The sequence below is a fragment of the Cygnus atratus genome, chromosome 18 (genome assembly GCF_013377495.2).
Source record: "Cygnus atratus isolate AKBS03 ecotype Queensland, Australia chromosome 18, CAtr_DNAZoo_HiC_assembly, whole genome shotgun sequence".
Lineage (NCBI taxonomy): Eukaryota > Metazoa > Chordata > Aves > Anseriformes > Anatidae > Cygnus > Cygnus atratus.
In genome coordinates, this window is record NC_066379.1 from 5636180 (window position 1) to 5662033 (window position 25854).

Below are 25854 nucleotides of genomic sequence, written 5' to 3' on the forward strand. Positions count from 1 at the left end.
GTTCCTAGTGACAGCAACCTGTCAGTTGTTGGTACGTTTCCAGGCCACTGAGCTTCCTCCTGACTGTTAGCACAGACTGGTTCCATGCTGCTGAAACATTTCTCAATGGGATTCTGTTAATTCCTGTAGCTGGCACTGTCTAGCACAGGCTAGGAAAGAAAGTAAGCTCTGTTCTTCCACAGGTCTCATGATTTAACTTAGAAATGTCTGTCTCCTGCAAAAGAGGTTCCGAGGCTTCCTATGTCACCTTGACAGTCGCTTCTTTGTAAATGAAATGAGCAAAGATGGATCTGACAGAGAGGTTAGTGTGATGCACCTCCAAATGTTGATTACAGTAAATTGATGCCATGTTTGAGCTTATCCTGCCCTAGCATATTTCCTGGAAGTGAAAGTTTGGGGACAGCATAATGAAGGCCAGCACTTTGTTAGTCTTAATGTAGCTGTGCGTGCAGCAGCTCATACTGGTGCAGTCCTCATTTTCTTGGTAGTTGCCAAGTTGGGGCTCAAATACTTACTTTCAAAGGAATGTCCCCATCTTCTGCTGGAAATGTTCTCTTTTTTTCTTAGTGTAAAAGTAACATTAGTGATTTGAGGATTTTTTTTTCTTAATTTTTAGACTATTCTCTGTGTTGCTGGCTGCAAATTTATTCCAATGTGCAACTGTACAAAAAATGCAAAATACCTAAACTTAGTTTATTTGAAAAAAATTAAAGTGCATTAAATACATGAGAAGCTAATGGTGCATTCTGCTAAATTGGGTGCAGGCATCAGCGGAGAGCTTTCTTTACAAAGTTTCCATTTTGTTGTCCCTTCCGAAGTGTGAAGAATATTTAAAAGCCCACTGTTAAAAACTTGATTATTTTCTCTCCTGCTGGATGTTGGCTCTGGCATACATGTGTGATCCCAGAATATCCCTAGTTGGAAGGGACCCACAAGGATCATCGAGTCCAACTCCTGGGTCTGCACAGGACCACCCAAAAATCAGACCACGTGTCTGAGAGCATTGCCCAATGCTTCTTGAACTCCGTCAGGCTCAGTGCTGTGACCACTTCCCTGGGGAGCCTGTCCCAGTGCCCAAATCCCTTTGACTCCTCTACATCTAGCAGTTGGAACGCGAGGGTAGAAGATGACTTATCTATAATTTTTATACCTTCTTGTAAAGATGAGTGTTTTTACATTTGGGGCTGAAAGAAAGCCCAGCGGCTTGCAGAGTTAGGTACAGCAAGATGGTCTGTTTGGCTGTCCCAGTTAGGAAAGTCATGGTCTGTGCCACAGCCTTGTACTTACAGAAATCCCTTATTGAAGTTCACCTCAGTGTAAACCAAACATACACAGTGGCTGCAGCATGGAGAAAGGGTTTATTTTCACTTGTTAACTTCAACTGTACAGGCCATTCTTGGCTGTGCTTTGTTGCAATGCCAGCTGTCAGCTGCTGCATGTATACCCTGAAGTGACGCTTACCATACTGTATGTCACTCCTCCGAAATGCCTTTGAGTATGCTAATAAACATACCTTAGGCATACTGCTTATGTCCACTAAAATAAACTGCACACAGTGCAGGGAGTCAGACACACAGGTCCCTCGAGTGAGGACGGGGATTTGTTCATCTCCTGTAACTCCCATGCTCTGTAAGGACCATTCGCCTGCAATATGCAGAAGAGCAGAATTCATGAAAGATCTGACTGCCACATGGGGGCTGGGAGGGAGCACGTTTACCAGCACAATGTTCAAATTAAACTGTAACATCAGTGATTTTTTTCTCTTTTGCCTTCATCTTTCTGTTTACAAAGGGTATTGCACACGATCTGATTTTTCTCTTTGGCAATTTCACATCATTGTAACACCAATGAAATAAAGCAGGGAGCATTTGTCACCAGCTGTATGCAGAGCCTCAGGTGGTATATGTAGATCAGAAGGTCCATGATTTGTTGTTTTCAGCAGTCATCTCAGCTAAATGTGTCTATTGCACTTGGCTTTAGAGAGAGCAGGTTTGGGCCTGATCCAAGATGTACTAAGCATGTCGACCTCCCAGCAATGTCAGGGCGTTTTTCTGGCACCCAACATCATCCTTCTGGATTAGCCACGTGTGAAGAGAGTAGGTGCTGCCTAGCCATGTGGCAGCGTACATGTTCGCTGCTTTGGTCTGTGGCTCAGTGCTCACAAAAGGAATCCTTGGCTAGCCCAGCTGCAGGGCTGTTACTGGGTAAGCGAGTCTGTTTTGTCAGCAGCATGTGTCCATGCACCCCCAGCCCACCCTGAAGAGGAAGACAGTGATGGTAAAGCAGCGTTACCTTTCTGGTCACACCACGGGGCCCAGCAGTGGCTGTCACAGAAAGAATGAATTCCATGCCGTGATTTCTGGTCCTCTGAGTCATACTCGTTAATATTGTTATTGCCATTCTCAGTGAGCTAGAGCAGAGAGTCATTCCCGTGGGACTGAATCATGATGGCCATGCATGTCCTTGATAGTAGGTTGTCACCTCTTGATGCGCTTCATGGATGGGCAGTAGGACGGACTTGGATCTTCCTACGTCTGTGGTCAGGACGTCCATCGCAGCTACAGCAGCTGTAGCAGCAGCAGCTGCAAGCAATGATCATGAGCAGCAGAACAGTAACTGAAAAGAGAAGAAAAGGATATTGCTTCACGACATAGGGGGAGTCACTGGAGACTAGCCCTACGTCTCCTCTAGGTTGTCTGATGAGCAGCAGAATGAACAGTCAGGTTTCTTGTTGATTTTTGTCCTATGTCCCCACCTCCCTACTTTTAAGTTCCTGCTTTCTTGTATTAGTTATCCATTTAATGTGGACAAATGTCATTGCATGTCAGGCCTTAGTAGGAGCTGAATGTGTACTGGTTGGCTTGTCAATAACTGTGCTGATTGCCCAGCTGACTGTTCGTAATGGTTTAGGAGCTAGGTATACTGGTTTCCCCATATGGTGAGCACTGAGTTAGGACTTTGCCCAATACCCATCTGTCTCCTCCCATGGATACTTGGTAGAGATAAAAAAGATAAGAGGTTCCTGTTCCTTTGTCAGACTTGGCCAAGATCAGTCAGCAGGTCCAAAGATTCAGGCCAGGCAGATAGGGCAGGCCCAGCGAAGAAAGGTTTAAGGGATTAATTTCAGGTTTGTTTCCAGAGGTAAATAAATGAAAGCAGTGGAGGAGAGAAATTCCTCTGCAATGGTAAAGAGCAAATTAAAATGAATGGTGCCTTTACTCTGGGAAGGGAGGAAGGATCCTAGTTGCGTGTATTTTTCAGTAGGCAAGACAATAACCAAAAAATATAGAATTAGCATATTTATGCATCACCTTCAAACTGAAAGATTGCTTTTCAGACTGTGGCCCGAGTTCATCCACTGCACACACATAACCTCTGTTATCACTACTGGGTATTTTGTGACCTTAAGAGCTACGTCCCAAGCTATGTGGGGGCATACCTTTACCTGCCTTATTGGCTGTTGTTTGGTAGATGGCATATGACTAAGCAGAGCTGTGTGCCTGGAAAGGATGGAGATCAAACTCTTCCCATAGTTGTCCAAAGCAACTAGAGAGGGTTTGGCTGGTCAAACTGGCAGTTCCATTTCTGAAGAGTGCGTGATGTGTGCCCTTTAAGGAGAATAGGTATTCGTGACTGGGTTGGCTTTATGCTTTCTTCTGTAGTCAGCCTGAGAAAATAGGTACTTCAAAAAGAGGGGTTTGTTTTGCAAAGCAGTGGGCTAGCCTGTTGTTATTCTACACTAGGCGTAGTGGTCAGGGTAGGGAGGGATAGGTTAGCTTATCTGGAAAAGAAAAGGATGACATGTTTAATCCTGCAAAACTGATCAGGAGCATGCGCACACGTGTGTGCATGTGTTCGTTAAAGGTCTGGAGATGGGCTGCCAGGTAATCTGACCTGTGGGGAGCCAGCTGTCACTACGAGAGGGAAAAAAAAAAAAAAAAAAGGAAGCAGGTTTGTCTGTTTCTGAATTCCAGCCCAGGGAGGAGTGTCCAGGCTGCAAACACACCCTTCCTTCCAGCGCTGGGAGAGAGCAGTACCTCTGAGGGGGCAGGCCTGCCTTCCTTCCTGGTTGTTTTCCCATTGTTTAAACAAACATCATCCCCCACGATCAAGCAGCTCTTTTTTATTCCTTCTGTGCCATCCCCACACAGAGCGGCAGAAGGGATCTTACCATTGTCAGAGAATAAAGAGGCTCATCTGAAGCATACTGGCACCCGCTGAATTAAGCACAGGAAAGATACTCAGCATCTCAGACCTGAGTGTTTTTCATGGCAGTTAGATCCCCTAATACCCTTTGTTATAAACAAATACATCTGCTATGTATCAAAACATTGCAGCAACTCTCAGTTAGGTAAAATACTGCTGTTTAAACTAATGCTAAACTAGGGGAGCCTTGGGGAAAGTCATACTATTGCCTATGATGCTCTGCGTGTGTGTGAAGATACACACTGAATACTAAAAAACTACCTAGAAATTAAACGGGGCCTCAGAGCACAGCCTGGAAAACAACTGCCAACATCACCAACCTGTCAACAAAGATCTCAGAGCAAGCTGCCCCTGTAGAAGAGAAGAGACATTCCGCACCCCTCTACTTCCACCGATAAACTCACCGATAAACAGAAGAACCACACAGAAGGACACGATCTCCACAGGGTCAGCCTTGGGCAGTTTCTGAAGCTTAAGGAGAAACTTCTCACCAATGGTTTGCATTTCCTTCAGAAAGCCTTCAGAAGACATTCTGGCTCAACCTCTCCAGGCTTTACGCTGTAGAAAAACCAAATAAATCTTTTCACTGACTAATGCTAGGAAGCTGCCAGCCTTCTTATAGAGCTGGTGATCACAAGTAAAACGAGTTTATCTGGTCTCAGCCCTCGTTCCCAGTAGCTAAGGTGGAGGACTATTAACTGTCTGTTCGTTCTGGCACAGTTTTCATTACAAAATCTGGCTTTGAGGGTGTTTTTGACTGTTAGGCTGTTATGCAAAGGTGAAACGGTGTTTTTTCTAAAAGGATGGGTGCTTAAGCAGCAGTAGAATTAGAACTGGACAGTGGCAGCCCTTGACTTCTACCCCATGAAAGTAAGTGGATTTTTTTTCCCAATTATGTTAACTTGTCCTTCCAGAAAGAAATGCAATTCTCTGTACTCCAGTACAGTGTGTAGTTTTCAGTTATATTCTACTGAACACGCAGTAACACACAGTAGCTCTTTTTGAAGACTTCTTGCACTCCAGCTATACATAGTCCCCTCAGAAACCTAAGGTGTTTACTTTGACACCACACTACAGTCCCATTCATCATGTCTTATCATCATTCAGTAAAACTGGTTGATATCAAGATCTAAAGCCCATGTTCACTGGGGACAGTTGGACACTTTTCAGTTTCTTACAGATGACTGCAAGTTTTGTATGGTAAGTTAAATGTAGCCCTACATTCTATTTTATAATTTAAGCCACAGCCTGTTTTAGTGTATAAATAGAACAGTGGATGTCCACCCATCGCTGCTGGTGATGAGCAAAGCAAAAGCCCCTGGATCTGTCAGGGAGATACCTCCCTTAATAGAGGGCAACCTTCCTGCCCTGCCTGGTAGTCTTCTTCATTCTCAGTAAGAAGAATCATCAGGAACTATGGTGATAATATTATTAGTTTAGTCAAAGTTAGATACCTCAGCTTTGCCACTAGTTTGTGCTGTTCTTTTCCCACCATGAGCAAAATTTTGGAAGGTATTGCAACAAACAAGCTTTCAGGAGAGCTGTGGAAGTTAAAATTTTCCTTCAGGAGGTAAATGAAATAGGAGATTGCTGAGAAATATATGCAGTTTTGGCTAAAATAAGCATTTGGACTTACAGATGGATTACGGCTCTTATATCAATGATAACATTAAATGAAATTATATAATTATATCAAAACTTACTAGCTTGTGTGTGTTGTAATAGTCAACGCTGATTTATGAGACTTGAACGTTGCAATTTAATTTTCTAGTCTTGTTGACAATACAAAGTCAAAAGACCAAGACAGTACTCCCAGAACAAGGCAGCTAGTTCACTACTGCACATCTGGTTTGGTTACTCAAACAAATGGATGCTTGGAGTTCAGTTTTTCTAAACACACTGAGGACAAAGAGACCTTGGCTGTTTCTTTGCATGCTGGGCTTAAATAATTCAGTGCCAAGTAAAATTACATTTGTATGTTTATGCAATCCAGAAAGGGTTTTCTTTGTTCTTTTAAATCCAAGCTAAGGAATAAAAATCGGAACCAGCTGGTTTCCTACAGTTGTGGGTGGATGGAAGAGCTGCATCTACAGAAAGATTTCTGTGCAACTTAGCAGGGAAGCATAGCTGTGGCCTTTTGACCTGAAAAGGTCACTTTGGAGACTAGGATTAAATAGCTCTTTCCAGATAATTGCCATACCCCAAATGAGCTGCTCCAGAAATGGCTCCTTTTCCTTTGCACAGTGCTGTGAGATTCTGTCAGCAGGTTTCCAGTGCTGTTTCCATTCCAAGAGATGGCGGTGCAGGCAGAGGTGTTGTGATTTGTGTTTTCTGCTCTTGGCTCTAGAAGAAAAACTTTAAAAGAAAAATGTATTCCTGGCTCTAACGTTCTAAAAATGTTTGTTCCCTTTGAGAGTATTTCTGCCTGCCCAGAAGCTCTCCTAGTAAGGAGTCTGCTGTAACCTTTCATGCCATGCTTTGGGCTGCAACAGAAGCAGCAAGTATGAGAACTAGGCTTCTGAAGCTTGGGTATACAATGGAAAATTACTAATTGGGACTGTAGAACTCCACATGGACTCTCAGAGTGCCTAGTCTGAAATGGTAAGAGCTTGTTGTCTCAGTAATGGGCATTCCTTTGCCCATGGTACCTGATCTAGAGCTAAGCAAAGGAGGTTTTGTTCTAAAACGTGCAAGGAATGTTGCTCGTTTACCTTAGGTTGAACTTCTTCAGAGACAAAGTTTGAAGTCAGTGGTGCAGTCTCTGTGAGGAAGCAAATGTTTTTCCACTCGACTGCACTTCTGAGTGCACACCGGTTCCAAGGGTGTCACAGCTTTGGGATTTCTTGTGCATAGCAAAAGGGTGATGAATAAATCACTTCTCAAAAAAATAAAAAACCTCACAAAGAAAGCAAGTGATACTCATGGACTTTCTCTTCCATTCTACTTGTGTATAAAGTCTTTGGTCAGGACTGGTTTTGGTTGTGATCTTTTCTCAGCTGATGTCAGCACAAACAAGATCGCACCCTAAAGATTAGCATGAGAGTAAGGCTTGCCTGCCTGTGTGACTTACACAAGTTGTCTCGTGTGTCTGCCTTATCTTCCTCACCTACAATGCAACAGGGATGACGCTACTTACAGATTTCAGAATGGAACTATAAGAATTCTTTTTTTTAATTATTTTTTCCCTTTTACTGTGTTCAAGTAAGTTCCCAGTTCCCAACAGCAGTAAAGGCCGGGTGGTGCAGGATATTTGGTTGAAGCAGTGACTGTAACGATTATTATTAAAATGGGCAAGTCTGGAGAGATTTGAAACTTCAGGTTGTAAGTCTTAACAGACAGTTTACTTTCTAAGCCTGGATTGCTGTTCTAGGGCCTAGATGGTGTGGGGTTTGGAGCAAACCTAATTCTCTGCCAGTGATTCTCTCAATTGGGAATCTCCTTTCTGGCTGTCCTTCCCCAAAAATGCAAACCGTGAGGATGGGAACCCGCCAGAGCAGAGGAGACACAGCTGTTAGGGCAGCAAAGCCAGTGGAACTTGCTATGGAAGAAACACTGAATGACCACAGAGCAATGCTGTCTTTGTAATGCTTTGTCAGATAAATGTCATGAACTTTTTTGCCGTAGCTGCAGCTAGAGTTGATACAGAGTGAAAAGAGAGGCAAGATGACAAACTTATATAGAAAAGGAAGTGAACGCGATGCTAATGCCTTGTGACAGGCAGTTTGCAAGTTCCTGCTGGGGTGCTGTGGAAGCCTGAAATTCGTAGTTTCAGTTGCTTCCTCTTCTGGCTGTTCTTTAAAAAATATCTACCCAGTGTTGCCAGTGGGACTAGACCACCAAATCTTTCTGCCCTCCTCTGTTACAGGGCCTGGCAGAGGAGGGAATAAAACAAACGTTTTAATTTGGGTTTGTTTTTGAAAACAAGGCAGAATCTGCCACGTGCCATGAGTTGATAGCCTTGGTTGAAAAGAGAGCACAGTAATAATGCAGGAGGTGCTTGACGTTTGCAGGTGTGCTGCAGGGATCAGACAATTATTTCATGCTAAAGAAACATGTTCTACATTTAGGACACCTGTAGAGTTAGATTCCCAGAAAATGCTGATATTTGTTTTTAATGCAGATCCATCTTGCTGTGTCTACTGAATAAAGCTGTGTAAATTGCCATAATAGCACTGAGATTATCTTTCTGAACTATTTTAATGGACTTAAGCCATATTGAAGCACTCAAAGAAATTGGCTGCTCAGCTCGTCTGAGAATAAAGCCATTAAAAGGCCTCAGCCTAGACATTCAAGACAAAAGCCTTGGTCATGGTTTCTTGGTACCATGAACGGGCTGCGTGTGGTAGCTTCCTGGCTTCAAGCAAGAAAAAGAGCTTTGGGGTGACTGTGTAACACGGGTCCCACATCCCTTTGTCTGCCTTAAGCTAGTCAAGTTGTTACAAGTATGTTGGAACCGATGGAAATTAATCTCCTTTTGGGTCTGTCTGCAGCTTGGAAAAGCCGCGTCCTTTCTGTGTGTCTGCACAGGTGCATCACAAGTTGAGCTGCAGAGAGTGTGTGAGCTTAAATTTACTGCTGAGGAATGTGGCACTTGTTTAGTCTTAACCATGATGGCATTTGGACGGCCTATTTCAGCACAAAGAACGTGAATTTGAGTTTGTGGTTTAGCCCCAGGACTGGAAGTTAGTAAATTCAGGCACTCTTCCGGGCCTGCCGCTGATGCATACTGGTTGTGTGACCTTGGGTAACTCATCCCATCCTCTGCTGTGTGACTTCATCTCTGCGAAGCAGCAGAGCACGTAACCACCATCAGAGGTGTGTCCAAGCCTCTAAAATGTTCTGAAATGTTTAGATAGAAAGACAGTAAGTCCCTGGTTCTGTTGCAGCTACACAAGGAAATGAAATTACCTTTGTTTGCTAACTGCTTGTTACACTTCAGTCACTGAGCCTGTTCAGGATGAAAATATGAAAGCATGGCTTCCACTCTTGGTTGCTCCTTACCCAGTCATGCCAGGGTTTTATTTCTCTTGACACGACCTCCCACTCCCTTGGTCTTACTGTGCTCTCTCTGAGAAGCTTTGCTTGCATGGGTTTGTTGCTACAGTGACCTAAAAATGGAGCTGAAGCTTGGAGGCCTCACCTTTGCTGGTGGTGCCCTGATGCTGCCAACGATTGTAGTTCTGATGCTGCGAGTCCCAGCGAAGGTGAGCTCGATATCCTCCACAGAATGCTCGCTGCCCGTGTCAGACCTTACAAAGCAGGATTCCATGGTGAGCCCAAACAAACAGAATGCCAAGGTAACCTCCTTGTTGTAGAGTTGTCTTCTTCCGAAACTGTGGCTATGCAGAAGCAAATACTTTGTGTTGTTCTTACTCAGTCAAGTCAAATAAGTTGGCTGAACTTGGACCCGTGCAGGAATGGGAAGCCTGTGTGGACTACGGTAGCTTATTTGGTAAGAAATCCTACAAGGCAATCCCAGCCTCACAGAGGAGGGTGCTGAGGAGCTGAAGGGGAGGAGATGCTTTTTGTCCTGGTCTAAAACTTTAAAATAAGTTTTGACTGTGTTTGGCTACTTTCTTAATAACACAAAGGTTTGGTCGGTTCCTAAGCCTACCAGCTTTGTACTTGGTTCCTGAATCACTCTTTTGATTTCATGTGGATAAGGTCTGCAGTGCTTCCTGTCCTAAAACAGTCTTGGTTTTCTAGGTGTTGTTGTAGTTGGATGCATTTTGGCAGAACATGTAATGATCCCTGTCTGATTGTTTATTGTTCTAAGTTCGTAATGTACTTCTGGGATGAAAAGGGCTATAGAAATGTAGTAGTATTATCAGTGCCTGGTTTTCCCTCATCATTGTCAATGCAATGTGTGCTGGCAAGACTGTAGTTGACCAGCCACGTGAATCTTAACTATGGTTCGCAGGCAAGCCCTTTTTTCCTAAAACAGGAGTGAACGGAGCCAGACAGACCTATAATTCATTCCCAAGCAGATGAAAATAGTTTCCAGTATCAAGAGAATTCAGCTTTTTAACAGCACACACCCAAACTGGTAAATTGCAGCTCCATGTCATGGGAGAAAAGCCTTGACTTTGTCAGCTGGTCTGGAAAAGAAGGCCACGCGTTCTTTCAGATTATAAAGCAGCCCTGACTGGGTAGCCATTTGGCTGGAACACCCTGTCATCTCCACCACCCACTATTTGGAGACTGGTTTTGAGGTAGCAGCGTAAACGTTCCTTCCCTCCCCAACAACCTAGTATTAGACTAATATAAAAAGGCACTGAATTCCCTGCAATAGCAGTGTGAGAAGCTGAGGTGCCCATCGGGGCGCTGAGCTGAGAGGCTCTACACCTCTGCAGAACATGGTGGTTTTCTCCAGTCTGTCCCACAAGCAAATCCACAAAATGCCATGAGACAGCTCCTCACTACTAGTCCCATTTTTAAGGAGTGGGGAAACGAAGGCACAGAGCCATCTGGTGAAAGGAAAAGGTCAATCGTAAAAATAAAACTGTAGCTCTTCTACAAGAGAACTTTTTTTAGGCCAAAGGGTTACTGATGCCTGAATCTAGCCTCAAAGTCGCTTCTAATATTAGCAAAATAACCATTTCCCAGGAAGCTGACAGAGAGGTAACTGTATGCCCATGAAAACAGCTGGCTGTAAATAGTTACTTCACAAACTGGGATCTATCAGTAATTTGGTGTTTGAGGTGAGGCATCTGGAGCCCTTTGAGGGTTCTGGAAACGCCTTCCCAATCTTCTTTCAGCCACCCCTGGCTCCCGTCCTTGCCTGGCCTCAAGACCTCAGCAAACTACGTGCATTTCTGAGTTGTTTGAAATGTGCTGGTTTAATCCTCGTAAAGATGCCGCTTGGGTGTAGGATCTCAAAGCTCGAGGCGACAACAGCTGCATCCTCTGAAGAAGCTGTTTCGGACCGTCGCAGCTGTGCGACTTGGGGAGTGGTTGCGGGGGGCCATGGCAAGAACCTGCACGAAGGCGAGGTGTGGGTGCAGCTCCCTTTGCCCACTCTCTTGCTGTGCCCCCTGTCCATCCTGTGGCTCTGCTCGCCGCAGGCTCTGTGGGGCAGACTGCTGCTGCTGCAGCCGGGATCTGCTCTGTCGAACTTGGTTTGTTCTGTACCTCCACTCCCCTAACTGCTTTGGCATTTCGCTCAGGCTTAAGAGGCCCGTGCACTGTGACAGCTGTAACATAAGCCATGTCCTGCTTCTTTTATCCAGACATGTGTTTCATATTGCTTTTTCCTCCCCCCCCCCCGTACATACACGCTGCTGCGGCTGGACAAGCCCCCAGCCAAACCCGTTAAGATTTTCTTTTGCGAGGAGAACTTGGCCTGCTTCTCTCCCTCCCTCCTTCCCCCTGCCCTTCTCCCCTTGCTCCTCCCCCCTTCCCTTTTTTTTTTTTTTTTCCTAAACTTTGTTTTTCCCGTACTTTGTGGAACCATCTTAGCTGTAACAAACAAGCTGCAGAGACCCTTCATTAGCAGGGTGGAAACTTCCCTCCATCCTCTTTGAACCTAGGGCTGAACTGGAGGCGTGCGGGTCTTAACCACCAGATCTTCTCACGCAGGCAATTCCAATTCGGTCGGTCTTTGCAGGAGATGTACGTCAGAAGGCGCTGCCCTCCCTTCCACCTTAATGGGGCTGGAGAGAAGTGGAAATACCTGATCCTTAGCATTCCTCCCCACAGGCACGTGTGGGAATGGGGAAGACATCTTTCTGGGAGAATTGGCTTTCTGCCCCTCTGCCTGCCTGTTTGTAAACAGCTGACTGCCCAGGCGCTGCCTGCAAGAGGCAGGGGGTCAGCTCAGTGTTAGGAGCCGCAGGATCTTCCAAACAGAGTAATCAGCTTCAGAGAGCAGAAAATAGGGTGTATTTGGTCAGCCTCCTTGCCAGCCCCCCCTCCCCATGCCCAGCAGCAAACAGAGATGGCAGTGCACGTTGTGGGACACCTCTCTGTGCAAAACCAAGGCTTACAGTGGGTAATTTCATGTATTTGGGGGATCCTTTTCCTTGTCTTCTTCCCTTCTCACTGCCTTCAGACCCGATGGTATTGTTGTTGTAAACTGTACACCATGTATGTGTATGTCTGTGCTCTCAGAGCAGTGGTTTCTCATGCTGTTTTGAATAGTAAACCAGCATCTGTGCCGGATACACTAGCTGCTTTTTTTTTTTTTTTTTAATGCTTGTTAGAAGCTGTGTAAAATCTTTCCATTTATTTCTATTGGACACAGATGCTTTACTTGCACAGTATGCTAGTTTCCCGACCAGGGTTTGTTTTCTAAGCTCTCTGTTTGCTTCAGGATTTGGGAGATAAAACTCAGCTCCAGCTGGGAGGAGCTCTGGAGAAATGCTGTAGCTGGCACCCACCCGCGTTTGGTTTGACACGCGTTTGCCTGTGCTGGCAGCTACTCTCTAATGGCACATCCACTATTTGTACGGAGGAGCAGCCCAGCTCTCTTGTCCAAACTAAGTACTAATACATGAAAACCTCACTGCGGAGAATGCCCTGTGCTAGACCTGCTTATCAGCTAAGGTCACATTCCATAGCAGCAACAGAAAAACGAGCGTACAGCCTTTCTAATCAACAAAAAAGTTGCTTACTTCTGCTCTGACTGTAGAAGCAATGCAAGACTGCAGGCTGGATCCTTTTGTTAGCAGCACGGCAGCAGCACAGCTTTCTGGAATCCTGTTAAAAGCTTTTCTCTTGCCACCTTGCTCCTGAGTGTCCCCTTGCAGACAAATTCAGGCTAGCAAGCACTACCCAAGGGCTGCTTTTGCAATTTGCCGTTCAAAGAGCTACAAAGGCTGCAGCTGCTTGCTAACTAACCGAACGCTAAGGTGCTATGCTATGGTTGACCGACCAGCAGCGAGAGCTCAGCCTTACCCCAGCCGTGCCACGAGCTCTTCTCCTCCTCTTGTTTTTCCTCCTCTCTTCTTCAACTTTCACGTCATCTCTCCCCTCATCCTGGCTCGTGTCTCGCTCCTCGCTCGGCTCCTCTCTGCTCTGCTGCTGACAGCCAGCTGTTGTCTCTGCCTATTTTTTTGGTGCTGCTGTCGGGGCGATGCCAAGTTTCGTGTTACAGGGGTGCCAGCGCAGGAGGGCGGCCGGCCGGCAGCGCACCGCGGGGCAGCCGCTGCTGCAGCCTCCCACTTGTTGCTGGCTTCCGCTGTGCATCTCCTCCTAGCAAGGTCTTTTCTTTTTTTCTTTTCGTTTGATTCTCGCCTTGCAATAGTTTGGGTGTGTGTTAAAGCAATTAACTCTTCTTTATGCTGCCTGGTTTCCTTCCGACTCCCGGGGGAAGGAGCTTTCTCGGGTGTGCTTTGAAGGGGCAGAGCAAGAAATTGCAGCGACAGCGCAGCGCGGTCTGCTGCTGGCACAGGGGTGATGCTGGAGGTGAATTTGTTTCATGTCCCCGGAAGAGTCATTTACTCTCTCGAAGCCTTGTTTTTTTGCTTCTCGTGTACTGGGGACAGCTGCCACCCGCTGTCGTGTCCCAGAGGGCTGCTGAAGTTCAGCTGCTCTACAGCTATGCCGTCCTTCAGACAGGTGCAAAATGATAATGCATCATCAACCACATAATTTGCCCTTCTATTTGATAGAGCTCATTAAATGGCTTTTGTTCAGCAACCGACATCTACATAAAAAAATTGTCTTTATATAATTTTTGTCTTCTTAATACTGCTCTCATTTCAAGGCTTTATTCCCAAACTTGCTGTATTTTGGGGGAGCTCTTCCGATGAGGCTGTGTACCCTTCTTTGGATCCCATGAGGGAGTGCTTTCTTCTTGGTGTATTTTGGCAGAGACAAAGCTTCTTTTCAGATATGTGACTTTGCTTCTTCTCTCACAGTTGATCTGTTTCTACTAATTGCAGGAATAGTGCTACTGTTTTACATAACATACAGAAGTACAAAAAGGAGGCATGGTGCAGGCATCCAAGGGGGGCACAGTTCAGTGCTTTCCTGAAACGTATTGCCACAGACAAAAACACATTAATAAACTCAATTGTTATTTGCTCTTCATCCTATCCCATTATATAAAGTAGGGTAGGATGTCTCAAATGAAATAATGATTTTACCTAGACATTTTAAAGACTGGTGGAAAGCTCATATGTACTTCTGTTGAAGGATGGGTGAGGCAAACAATACAGATGCATATTTGAAAGGCTAGATAATTTTAGGATACGCATAAGAATGCAAACTACCATTAATTGATGTAAAGCAGTTCTCCATCTCCGGGGCATTAGTTATGTGCTCACGTGACTTGGGAAGTTTCGCCACCACATGACAATGCATAACCAGCTGTGTTTCAAGACCTCTTGCATTCAGTTAAGCATTAATCCAGTGGTGCCCCCAGCACCCCTATTGGTAACTATTTTTGGTCTTTTGACTCCAGTTATGGGACTGCGATCTTAGTTCTGCAACTGAATTCCCATTATGACCCAACTCATGAGTACCGTTAGCTAAAGTGAGGCTGCGGCCCTGATTTCGGGTATTTCTGTATGAAGATAAAGGCAATTATAGCAAGCTGCACTGAAAAAAAAATGGCTTTATAAGCCTGATAGGCTAGCAACTTGAACGTCTCTAAATTCCAGTGACTTCAGAGCTGATCTCTGCTCCCCCCAAACCCTCCTTTGTGGTGTCTGTCATGTTTGCATTAAGGGACAGAGCTGCATGTGAACACCTCAGCATAAGCCTGGTGAGTAGGAGGGGGGAGAGGGCCTGGCCATTACTGTATGCCTCGGTTAACTCTAATTCGGATCAGTGTGTGTGAGAGCGAGACGTGGACTAATGAGAATGCCTGCCTGTTTTCTTTTGGGGAAACAAAAAGCTCACTTGCAGCTCATTGACATTTTTATAGTCACATTGCATTGCCAGGACAGGCCGCACCAGCAGTTCTTTTGGAAAAGCAGAACAAGGGGATCAAATGTATTGCCCCCATCCTGGTCCCCCCACCCTTCCCCACCATGTGAAAGGAGCTCTTTCTTTGAGCGCAAGGCAAGAGTGAGTCAGTGCTGCTCTGCAGGGGGATATAAAGCCAGCTTTGTAGTAGCCCTTTCAGGCTTTCAGTGCCCGAGACCCTGCAGCATATCACTGCTGCTCCAGCCCTTCTTACCTGAGCAGCGCCAGGTCCTTCGCACTTCAGCACACACGTTTCACCGCTCCGGCGGCAGCAGTCTGTAACCTGCTGCTTTACTTGCTCTGCTGCGTAAAATTCACCGGGTCATGGGAATGAGTGAGCCGGCAGCCCCTGCAGACCCTTACAGGGTTTGTTTGTGATGCTCTGGTAGACACGCAGTTATGTTCCCCCAGATGCATGCACACAAGTTCACAAGCAAACTGTGTTTGTTAGTCAGATCTCTGGCAAGTTCAGGCATGCCTTAAAGGGTTTCTAAAAAGAGTAAATGAAGTGTTCCCTCTTGTACTTTTCCTCTCTGTGACCCACTTATTGCACATGAAGTCGGTAAGCCAACTAGGGCACTCCTTGGTAGAGAAGCAAAATCTCCACTTTGATCTTCCTTTCAGTAAAATAATTCTCTTGTTCCTGCTTGACTGCAGGATTTATCTCTAAATACCTGGTGAAGTGTTTCCATGTATTGGGTATCAGGATTTTGAGGAGGATACAACTGGCTGTCTGTGCTGTGAAACCCGGCTTTTCAAAAGCTCTTCTAAATTCTTTCAGCTTTCTAAAAAAAAAAAGTGGCTGCCTGGTTCTTCTTTCTCTAGCACAATCCACATCTTCCCTGGTTTAAGTTAGGGAGTGTTCTAGAAGAGAAATTGCTTCCTGCCTGTATTGCTAATGAGCGTTTATCTGTCACTGAACTTTTTTTACATAACCCAAAGCACTGATGGCTGCCAGAAATCTTTGAAGATTCCTGGAAGAAGAATCTAGTCATCTTCAGAGGGCTAGTTTGCTAAGGCTGGTGGAGCTGGTTGTGCAATACTCTTTGAGCAAACGGGCTGGTTTACATGGGTGTTGGACTCTACCCGAACTCGCCACGGATCTGAAGCACTGTTAGCAAGTCAAGAACCTCAGCTGTATTTTCTGAATTAGCGCTCCCTTGTGCCTTCAGTCCAGACTTTATTTCTGACTTAATTTACATTCCTGTTTATTCAGATGTGGATTTGTTCACCTTCAAACCACGGACAATAAAATGAAAAGCTCTCCTATGGGAAATACATGGGCATATTCTAAACTGTAGGATGTAGGTATCAAGAGGACCTCTTTACATATTTATTCTAGAGCCATTCTGATTGGACATGGAATGTATTTGGGCAATCATGCGGAAATAATAAGTGCATATTTCATCCATTGCACATTTTGCAGATCTCAAAGGTCTGAAAGCATTTGTCAGAAGATTGATGCCACTGTTTGTTTTACATTCAAGGAAATGAAGGCACAGAGACTGTAAGCAAGCTACCAGGAACAGAACCCCAGTTCTGCTCCAGGACTTAACCACTGTATTTCCTGCTGGAATAGGCATTCTCTGCAAAAAAAGGAGCCAAGTCTTTATCACAAGACAACTTGCATTTGGAAGGTTGCAGTTCTCCAGTGAAAATAATTGCCCTATCATTTTTCCTTTTGTCTCCTAGGTGTCGTCATGCTGCCATAGCAAAGTACTTCGGCGATGTCACTCCACCTTGTAATAAGTGCTGCGATTACTGCAAGAACCCAGGGGCAGTGAAGAGGCAGCTGGAGTCACTGGAGCGCTGTAGCAACAGCTGGAGCAAAACCTGCATTGGGCCCTCAAGTTCCTCCTGGGACAGCTACGACCCAGAGCTGTATGAAGGAGGAAGGAGAGGTTGCAGAGGTTTTAGCAGGTCTGTACTTGGTAGCTCAGACTCCGCTCATAGGAGCTATCAGAGAGAAGAGAGCATCTCACAGCTGCAGGCCCAGCCACTCCTATTTTCAGCACATGTTTCTGTGTGGTGGTATTTTCCTGTAACTTCCTGGCAGCAGGAGCTGGAATTTCATTTTCCACACGCTTTGGCAGCCTTGATCAAATTCACGTCCCAGAGAGCAAAAAGCTGTTTTGAATGACCTAAGAATTGCCCTGCAGAAGGTAATTGGTTCAAGAAGCCAGGCTGAAATTTTTGAAAGCACTAAATGGGCGCAGCCCTGTTCACAGTCACAAGGTTCAAAAATGTTTAAACTGAGACCAGCTTGACAGCAATGTGTGGTCCAGAGCTTGTTCCTGGCTTAGTGCCGATGTCTTTGGGCCAGCAGGCTGGGGGACCGGTGTCAGAACTTAGTCATCACAGAGGATATAATGGTGTGCCAGCATCAGATTCTTCTGCTGATTGCTAAATATTAGTGTTTCCCCATCAGGCTGATAGCAAAAGGAAGATGTGCAGTCAGAAATATGATTTATTCTGTAAAATGCTTGGCAGTGTGGAGATGACAACTTCTCTTCTTCCTTGTTCTTTGGCTGTGTTGCAGCCACCAGGACGCGAGTTTCCCCACTTGCACTGCCCATGGAACTCTGCCAGGATGCACAGTGTGGTCGGCTGGTGTAGCCCTCTGCTTTACCTTAGCTTGAGACTGGTAGCTTTGTTCTTCGGGCAATTCCAGTCGAGTCAGAGGAAACTGGTGTACTTGTGACATAAGCTTGTGTTTGATCTCAGGACCTGAGAAGACACTGCCAAGGAACAGACGCTGTGCCCTTTCTGCCATCTCAGCTCCAAGGGCAGTAGTGACTGGCAGATAGGGTACATGACCCAAAGCAGTGACTACTCAATCCCATGGAAGGAGCTGTCAGAGCTTCTGAAATAAAGTCCTACATTCTCAGAGCACTAGTTACCTGCTACTAGTCCATGCTACTGCTTACTAGTTCATGAGATTAATAAATCCCATCGACACTACTGTCCAGGTTGAGTAGTAGTGAAACTAAGAGCTTAGACTCATTTAGAAAGGCTCTGAAACACATCTTCTCTAAATCCTGGGATGACCTAAGCTTCCCAAAGCCTTTGCCCCAGGTAATGCTACATCTACAGAAATGTTTTTTCCTTTTGTTCTCCTGCCTTATCCAGGTATGATGAGGAAAGCAGCGGGAATGGGGATGAAGCCAGTGAAGAGAGTCGGAAACGAGAGTGGAACAACTTCTACAAAAAGCAGATGAGCCTGCGCAAAGTGAGTTTGTGTACCTTTGTAAGAGATTCACAGATTGTTTGCTGTTACCTTTATGCTGTGAGCTTGTCTTATAGATACAAAGGCTTTCCTGGCACTAGTGAAAGTAAATTATTGCATCTTGCTGTAGCTTGTTCTGGCTTTTACTGAGTACTTATGCTTTTGTCACATTCTCCTATTCTGGGTCAGTCTCATAATGTGAAGGAATCCAGCTTACCTCTCTGCAATGCTCATCAAGGGGATCCTGTCGTCTTTATCAACTCTGATATTACTAGAAACAAATTTTCCCGTTCAGCTTCTCTTGGATATTCCTATAGCAAAGTTGAACTTCTAGCTTTGATTCTCATCCTTTCTCTCCTTTTCCCCATTTTCCTGCCTTTTCAGTACCTTTGTAACTTCAGAGCAAGGGGATAAAAATATAAAAATATATCTTTTGTGTTTCTAGACCTGCATGTGTGTTACAGGAATGGAAATGTTTGTTTTTTGTTTTTTTTTCCCTAGGGCCAAGAACCAGAAAAAGATGATTTTATTCCTCCAAGTAAATCTCTTCTTTGATTTATAGTGGGTTATCTTTGGGAGAGGGAAGTCTTGTATTTTGCAGCTGCATGTAATTTATGTAGCATCAACACTGGGGGTATCAATCCCTAGGCACAGGGGTTGGGCTTTTGGCTGTGAAAGCTTGGCTGGAGAAGATGAATCTGAGTTTAGATTTGGTTGGGGTGAAGATATGGAATGCATCTTTCTGAACAACTTTTCCAAACAAGTAAGAGAGAAGGAACGTCATCTAACCTGACTATTTAGGCTATGTCTGCAGTGTTTATGCAGCAGTATTCAATTGGAATGGAAACTGTTGAAAAACTTTGCCATTTGTATCTGTGCTACATGGAGCCCTGTCTAGCAACACAGGTCTTACACTGTTGTAAATGAGTACCTGATGGTTCATGTTACTCCATTCAGCCTCTTTATTTTTGGTTGGTGCTGGGGGTGGGGGAGGGCAGAATTGTTTTTCCTAAGAGCTGGGATGCCTTGAAAAAGGTCTTCTTGGGTTGGAGGGGTTTTGGAGAGCTGTTAATCTTAAACTAGCAAAACAGACCTTCTCATCCAGAGAAAGAAATCTCGTTTTCCTTCTGCTACTCTTGGAATTTGTAGCTATTGCAGATGAAAGGGGTGCCTGTAGTGGTTCTTGGGGTGACTGCAGGGAAGAGCATACAGGCAATACTGGGCTGGCACCACTCCAGAGAGAGCTGAGATGTTCAATGCTATGATGCTACGATGCCTTTTTCCAAATGTCTCTTCTGTGACAGGTGCAGACTGCCCCTTGAAAGACGCCTCCAGCAGAAGAATCTCTAAGCTCACAGTGAAGGTAAGAGAGGCTGTTTAACGTTGACTCGTTGACTTGCAAAGAACAAAGCTTCTGCCTGTCCTGTTCTTACTCCTTCAGGGTTAGAAGTCCAAGGGGCACTGTGATTTCTGTAGAACATGTCTGAGTATCCCATGTTTCCTAGGGACGGGAACACTGCTTGAAGATACTGGAAGAAGCTTTGAGAGCCAACCAAAAGGTTCCAGCAGAAGGAAAGGGGTATGAGATGAGAGACAAGGGGTAGTGTATTGAGTCCCTTAACACAGGCCTACTCTTCCCCAAGCAACGTTACCACTTTCAGGGAACGCATTTTAATTTGGTCCAAGGATGTAGCTTCACTTAACAGCATCCTTCGTGTAGTCATGTTCATGATCAGACATGAGGATTCCTGTGTCCGATTCTGCTAAATCAGCTTGATCCTAGGAGTTGCAATTCCCCACTGCCCCACAAGATGGGGATAGTGTACTTCAAAACTGAGCAACTGAACAAGAGGACTTCGATTTAAATCTGTTCTTGCCACATTTTCCGTTCCCCAGCAAGTCACCACTACATCCTTAATTGGGAGTTATCACTTACTCTTGCACCAGAGGTAGAGAATTTTGTACTTTCTGGGAGATGCTTAAGCATTAGTGTTCCCTTTGCAGATATAGAAGTATGTCTTGCCAGAAATCACCCCAGCCTGTATTACAGGTCAGACCCTCATGCCTGTGCTGTGGAGCTGGAGTATGAAGCTTTCAGAACCAGTAAAATGGCTAACTCATACAAGGCATCTGTGCTAAAGAAGGTAGGGCCCAACATCTGCTGTTGCTTGCCCTTGCCTCTTAACATGGTGTGGCCTCAGCTCAAAGGGGAATAGAGTTTGTGTGGGATAGATGAAGGAGAAAATCCACTTTGCCTTGGATGTCTTCCAAATCTTTCTTCTTGGCTTTGTTTCCAGGAGGAACCAGATTCGTGTTGGTTTCACATCGTCATTGGCTGTATTCTATGAGCTTACAGACTTTGGAAACCTGCATATCAGTGCAAGCTTATCCAGATATCCTCTAGGTCTAGCAACAGAGGGAATGGGAAATTCTTCAGATTGTTGCTGACAATAGAGCAGCCTAGGCTTAGGTTAGCTGGTTGCCATACATCTCCTTGAAGATGTTCCTGTTCTTGAGACAGGTGTATCTCCATATTTGTTTTGCCAGCTATGACTCTGAGTGTGTACAGAGGCAGGAATACATAAAGATTTTTAGTCACCAGGAGTTTGCTTCTGTTCTCTTTTCAGGTAGCAGAGATCAACAAAGCCTCAAAAGGAGGAGAGTTGTTCTCAGTCTTTGGGTCAGGAACTGGTGGTAACAGAAGCTTGGAAACAAAATCTGAGTCTCCAGCAGAGGAGGACTTCCTCCCTGCATCCCAGGTTTACTCGGTGAGTGCAGATGGGATGGACAATGAGGGAATGTTATGGCTTGCCTACCTACTTTTTTATGATTGTTTTTAAAGTTCTTTTTGTTTTTCTCATCTCACTCTAACCAAAGATGCTGTCTGTTTCCTTACTGTGGGGCTATGACGTTAGACTACTCTATTTGCATGATGTCTCAGTTGATGGTCATGATGATGAGTCAATTTTAGAGCCCTCCCCAGCTTACAGCTGTACGAACAGTAGTGTATTGTGCACATAAACTTGGTTCCTGTTAGAGTTCTGCATACAGGGCCTCCTTGCTGCTCTCATACCCTAAATTTTTTCTTCTCCTTCTTTCCTCCTTAGTTCAAACCCAAGCGCGTGGGAGCTGGGTTTCCAAAGAGTTCCAGCTTATTCCAGACAGCTTCAGAACTGCTGACAATCCAGGAGGAAAGCAATACAAAGCTTGTCAAAAAAGAAGATTGTCCAAATGAGCAAGACAACAGCAACTGTAATCTGGAACTAGACAAGAGAAACCGTGTGCTCCAGAAGAAAGAAAAAGCAAAAAAAGAAAAAGCGAAGTGTGAGAGTTCTGAGGTAGAACTATTCCTTCCTGAAAAGAAGGGACAGCAACCCAGCCCAGACACAAAAACTGCCCTTTGTGATAGCCCTGCTAAGAAAGCCAAAGTTAGCAAAAAGCAGCAAATGCTGGCAGAAGCAGCCAAAAAAGAATCACAGGATATTTCCAAGTTCTTCTCCCTCTCCAAAGGTGGGTCTAAAGCCAAAAGTTGCAGCACAGCAGAGGAAGTCAGCTGTTCTGCAAGCACACTACCTCAGGTTTCTTCTCAAAGCGTATGTCAAGAGAAACCAATACCTCAGGGAAACGAAGATGAGTCTGGAGAGGATGTGACTGCACAGTCCCAGGCAGAGAATGAAGAGCTCGGGGAGACAGAAGGAACATTGACTGAGAAGGAGGAGGAAGGAACACTGACTGAGAAGGAGGAGGATTTTAAGACCCAGCAGGCTGCTGAATCTGATCTCCTTCAGGAAGAACTTGATGTAAAATCCAGGTAATATCTCTACCTCTCTCCTCCCTTTGTTACCCTGTTAAGTAGCTGCAGGGCCCCATCAGGCTTGCCCTGGAAACTGGGAATCCATGTCAAATTTCTAGGCTGGTGAGGGAAATTCCTGCTTTACCATGGAGAGTCTCATGGCCGCTGACAGTGACTAATTGGAATGAATTAAATTGCCCTTCTCTCCACTCTTTCCTCTAGTGTTCCTGAAAATGTCACAGAAACTGAATTAACTGTTGTTGGGGAAGGTCAGAGTGGGAAGCGACCAGGATGGGATGAGGTAAGACTTTAGTGGATGCCGATTTCCTCTGTCTGCTCTCCTTGTTCCAAGTTGCCCTGTGGAAGTGATGCTCCTGGTCTGAACTTCACCTGATAGTGTTATTTAGCTGGGGAGAGCCCAGCTGCAATTGCAGTGGAGAGGAGAACTGTAGATGAGTTGCCCTCCTGATGTGTCCCTGCCACCCACGGGGCCAGTGTCAGCAACTCAGACTGCAGTGGACAGCTTCCACTGCACTCTGCTGTTTCTTGTCTGCGACACTTGACCGTACCTTTTCCTGATAACTTGCCTGGAATGATTCTCTCCACCCCCTCTAGATCTGTAACTATTAATAGCGAGATGCTTTCTCCATTCATGGGAACAACCACAGGTCAGTGACCCATGGGACCACTAAAAAGGGAATCACGTGCGCAGCCTTCCTTGCCATTCAGTCTCTGGTTCTGCTGTTGGCATCCAAGCCTGCCTAGCAGCTGTCTCTGCTGAACAGTGCAGTTTTCTCCTTGCTCTTCTGAGTTGAGCAGGAGTGTGGCGCTTCTGAGGTGGTCAGTTCTTCCTGAGGGGTGTGCGCTCAGCAAACATCCTGGGAAACCTTTTCCTGTGAGCCTCTCCTGTATAAAACTGGGTCTAGCAATTAGCTGCCCTAATGAGAGTATAGGGAAATAGGTGGTAGTCTGACAGGGTTTTTTTCAAAGCCCCTTTTATTTGGGAAAATGTATTGTGTCTGCAGAGCTTCGTGTCCCCAAGAAGGTCCATAGGTTCCTGCATGATATCCACTATAGGAAGAGTCTGCAGGATGCTGCAGAGATTCATGTTCTCAGGAGGAAGTGGCTGCTTGAAAGTGTAATGCTGCTGCAGGAATTAGCGATTTAGGTTTTCTTCTGTTCCATCTGCAGGATATGGAAAGTCCCGCAACAAAGCGGCTACGGACAGCAGCAAAATCTTCTATTCTGTCCCAGCCAGAAAGCAAAAGTGTTGGTCCAACGAAGAAGAAGGTGACTTTTGATCCAAACTTATCACAGTGTGATAAAGAAGGAGCCAGCAAGACCATACAGCCAGCGACCAAAGGCATGTCCCTCAAAGAGACAGCAGACATCGTTGTAAAATATTTGACCCCGTTCTACAAGGGCGGCAAATTTGCTTCCAAGGTAGGCACAGCTCAAAACCCTCTCAAGCAGAAGGAGACTGCATCTCTCCACTTATCTGGGGCCCTAAGAAGAGAACGATGGTATGGATACCACATTTAATTTCCAAGTCACATCCTGGTGTGTGCTGGTTTAGTGACTAGGTGCAGCAACTCCCCTCTTGCAAGCAAGGGTTTGCGTGTGATTGAGAGCAGTATCTTGTTGGTTCCACACTTGTGATTGTTCTTGTTTTCGTACTAAACGCTGGTAAGTTTTTAGGAACTCCTACCTGTGGAGTGGTAACAGAACAGGTTCGGTTTTGGTCTGGTTTACCTGGTGTATTCTGCAAGGCAGCACGTGCACGAGCGTGCTCCTCCAGCACTACGGGGTCAGTGCATTTGCAGGCTTGTAGCACTCCTGTGGTATAATTCCGTGGATGGTTTGTGCTACAGCCAGCCTGTACTAAGGGCAAGACAAATGCAGAATTAAGCCTGGTGAATTATTGATGTCTGCTTTCTGCTCTTTATCCTCCCTCTCTCTGCAGGATCTGTTTAAGGGCTTTGCTCGGCACCTGTCTCACTTACTGACTGAAGATCAGAACCCTGCCCGCAAGACTGGTGAGTTGGCAGCTGTAGAGAGCACCAAGAATCTTGGTTTCTTGTGATGCTAAATGAATTGATGGCTCTAGAGGGGGCAGATGTCTTAAGTATCATCTCAAAGGTGATGCTGCTTCTCTTGCAGTGAAGGAAGAAGCACAGAGACTCATTAAGGAGTTTTTCAAAACACGAGTCAGATGTGAGAGCGAGACAGACTGGCAGGAGCTGCAGAGCTCGGAGAGATGATCCTTGCATCTTGTTTGTCGCTTCCTTCTTCCAGTAGTGGGACCAGGGGATCTTGAAGAACTTAGCCACGGAGGGGTTTATGAAACTGCAGAAGTGAACTTTCTTTCCCTACTGCATTTTTGCTCTCTTCTGCCTGCAGTGCCACCTTAGTGACACACATTTCCACAAAACCAGTTTCTGTGAACCTGTGGAGAATTTCTCCACTAACCAGAGCACCGAGGTCCTCCAGTACCTTGTGCCAAGAGGTACCAAGTCTCCGTCTGCTGTGTAGGTTAGGGGCTGCTGTCTCAGATGTTTTGCAGTGCCTCCAACTTCTTCCCTGCAGCGGTCTGGGAAGGCATCTATCTGGGACTCTGCTTTGGGATGGCATCCTCTTGCTTCCTAGATGGCTACTCCTCCTGCTCCCCCATCCCTTAGTTCTTATTTGTGTTACCAATAGAAGCCTTATGCTACAAATGAGTTCACATGCTTTTGCTCAGGGCTGCTAATGCTGAACTTGATGTTTAAGTACCTGGATGGAATGTTTTTCCTTGGCGGGCAGCAGGGGAGTGTTTTGTTTTTACTCTGCAGGCAATGCCTACTTTCTGAAGGTAGAGAAACTCAGATTCTTTTTGTTTTAATCCCAACTTCCTTTTTTTTTTTTTTTAACTGTGTCTGGTTCTGCCTGCCCTTTAACTTAAGTGGTGATGCTGTCTTGGTATTAACCTCTCTAGTAGTGGCACCAAGGTTGCCAACACTTTTCCAGCATTGCTTGTAACCCCTAAAGCCATATCTGCTCCCTGTGCCTCACCCAGAGCCTGCAGTACAGAGGGCAATGTTGCTGTTACTACTGGTTAATGTACTGCTGTGGCCCTCAAGTTGACACTGTGGTGCCTCTGCTGCTATATTTATGTAAGGACCTGAACTGTAGGGTATCAGTGGGCTTGAAATAACCTGATTCCCTGGCACAAGTCCTTTCTCTTGGGTTTTAGTTGGGTTCTGTCTTTTTTCCGTGCTTACAGAGGCTGGTGGCCTCAGGCAGTATTGCTGCTAGAGGAATCTGCAGCCTGAGAAGCCATGAAACAGGCTTTTGAATTACTGTACTCACCAGATGATTATTTTTATGTGCTGAAGGGTATGTGCAGAACTGACAATAAAACAGTGTTATTGCAGCTGTGGACTCTTCCTGGAAGTTTTTTCTTACCTATCATATAGACCGGTCTTAGATATATTAAGACTCCATCACTGTAAACTTAGACATGAAAGCTTGCTCTTTTTATCTGAGCAGGCAAGCCTGGGATGGGAGGGGTGGGAAGTTTGTAGCAGCAGACACCTCCAACCCCAATAGCTGCAGGATATTTCTAGCTAAGCACCAGGAGGAGAAGAACCTGGAAATGTTTATCTCAAAAGTCACTTTCATCTTCAGCTTTCTCTGCTCAAGGGGAGGACAAAAGGGCTTTTACAAGAAGCCTTTTATA

General features: G+C 45.4%; 2 protein-coding genes across 10 annotated transcripts in view; one reads left to right on the forward strand and one right to left on the reverse strand.

Annotated features, from left to right (window-relative positions):
* The window catches only part of RECQL5 (RecQ like helicase 5), a 39358-nt gene extending 13809 nt beyond the window's left edge, over positions 1–25549 (forward strand). For 3 of the 8 annotated variants that reach the window (XM_035558615.2, XM_050714310.1, XM_050714313.1), the window contains 12 exons: positions 16810–17037; positions 18247–18346; positions 18845–18881; positions 19648–19706; positions 19849–19922; positions 20394–20487; positions 20971–21111; positions 21451–22154; positions 22359–22437; positions 23328–23579; positions 24100–24172; positions 24276–25540. In XM_035558615.2, coding sequence (XP_035414508.1) covers positions 16810–17037; positions 18247–18346; positions 18845–18881; positions 19648–19706; positions 19849–19922; positions 20394–20487; positions 20971–21111; positions 21451–22154; positions 22359–22437; positions 23328–23579; positions 24100–24172; positions 24276–24397 — 1963 coding nt within the window. In that variant the 3' untranslated portion in view covers positions 24398–25540. Of the gene's footprint in view, positions 1–16809; positions 17038–18246; positions 18347–18844; positions 18882–19647; positions 19707–19848; positions 19923–20393; positions 20488–20970; positions 21112–21450; positions 22155–22358; positions 22438–23327; positions 23580–24099; positions 24173–24275 lie in introns of all 8 variants that reach the window. The other 5 variants (XM_035558618.2, XM_050714312.1, XM_035558616.2 and 2 more) reach the window with 4 other exon arrangements.
* SMIM5 (small integral membrane protein 5) lies at positions 1001–13378 on the reverse strand. 2 transcript variants are annotated; one of them, XM_035558620.1, is made up of 3 exons: positions 13102–13378; positions 4611–4764; positions 1001–2616 (listed from the first exon to the last, which is right to left on the reverse strand). In XM_035558620.1, the coding sequence occupies exons 2-3, from the start codon at positions 4735–4737 to the stop codon at positions 2495–2497; spliced, it is 249 nt and encodes an 82-aa protein (XP_035414513.1). In that variant the 5' UTR covers positions 4738–4764; positions 13102–13378; the 3' UTR covers positions 1001–2494. The 2 variants fall into 2 exon arrangements, with proteins under 2 accessions (XP_035414513.1, XP_035414514.1); XM_035558621.2 differs by lacking the exon at positions 13102–13378 and adding an exon at positions 6407–6421.
* Positions 25550–25854: the final 305 nt, after the last annotated feature.

What these genes read in the sequence shown, in the direction of transcription:
- SMIM5 (XM_035558620.1), bottom strand. Translation starts at nt 4,737, where the DNA reads ATGTCTTCTGAAGGCTTTCTGAAGGAAATGCAAACCATTGGTGAGAAG. An exon ending in TGTGGTTCTTCTGTTTATCG is followed by an intron (nt 2,617 to 4,610) that starts GTGAGTTTATCG and finishes TTCTCTTTTCAG; the next exon opens with TTACTGTTCTGCTGCTCATG.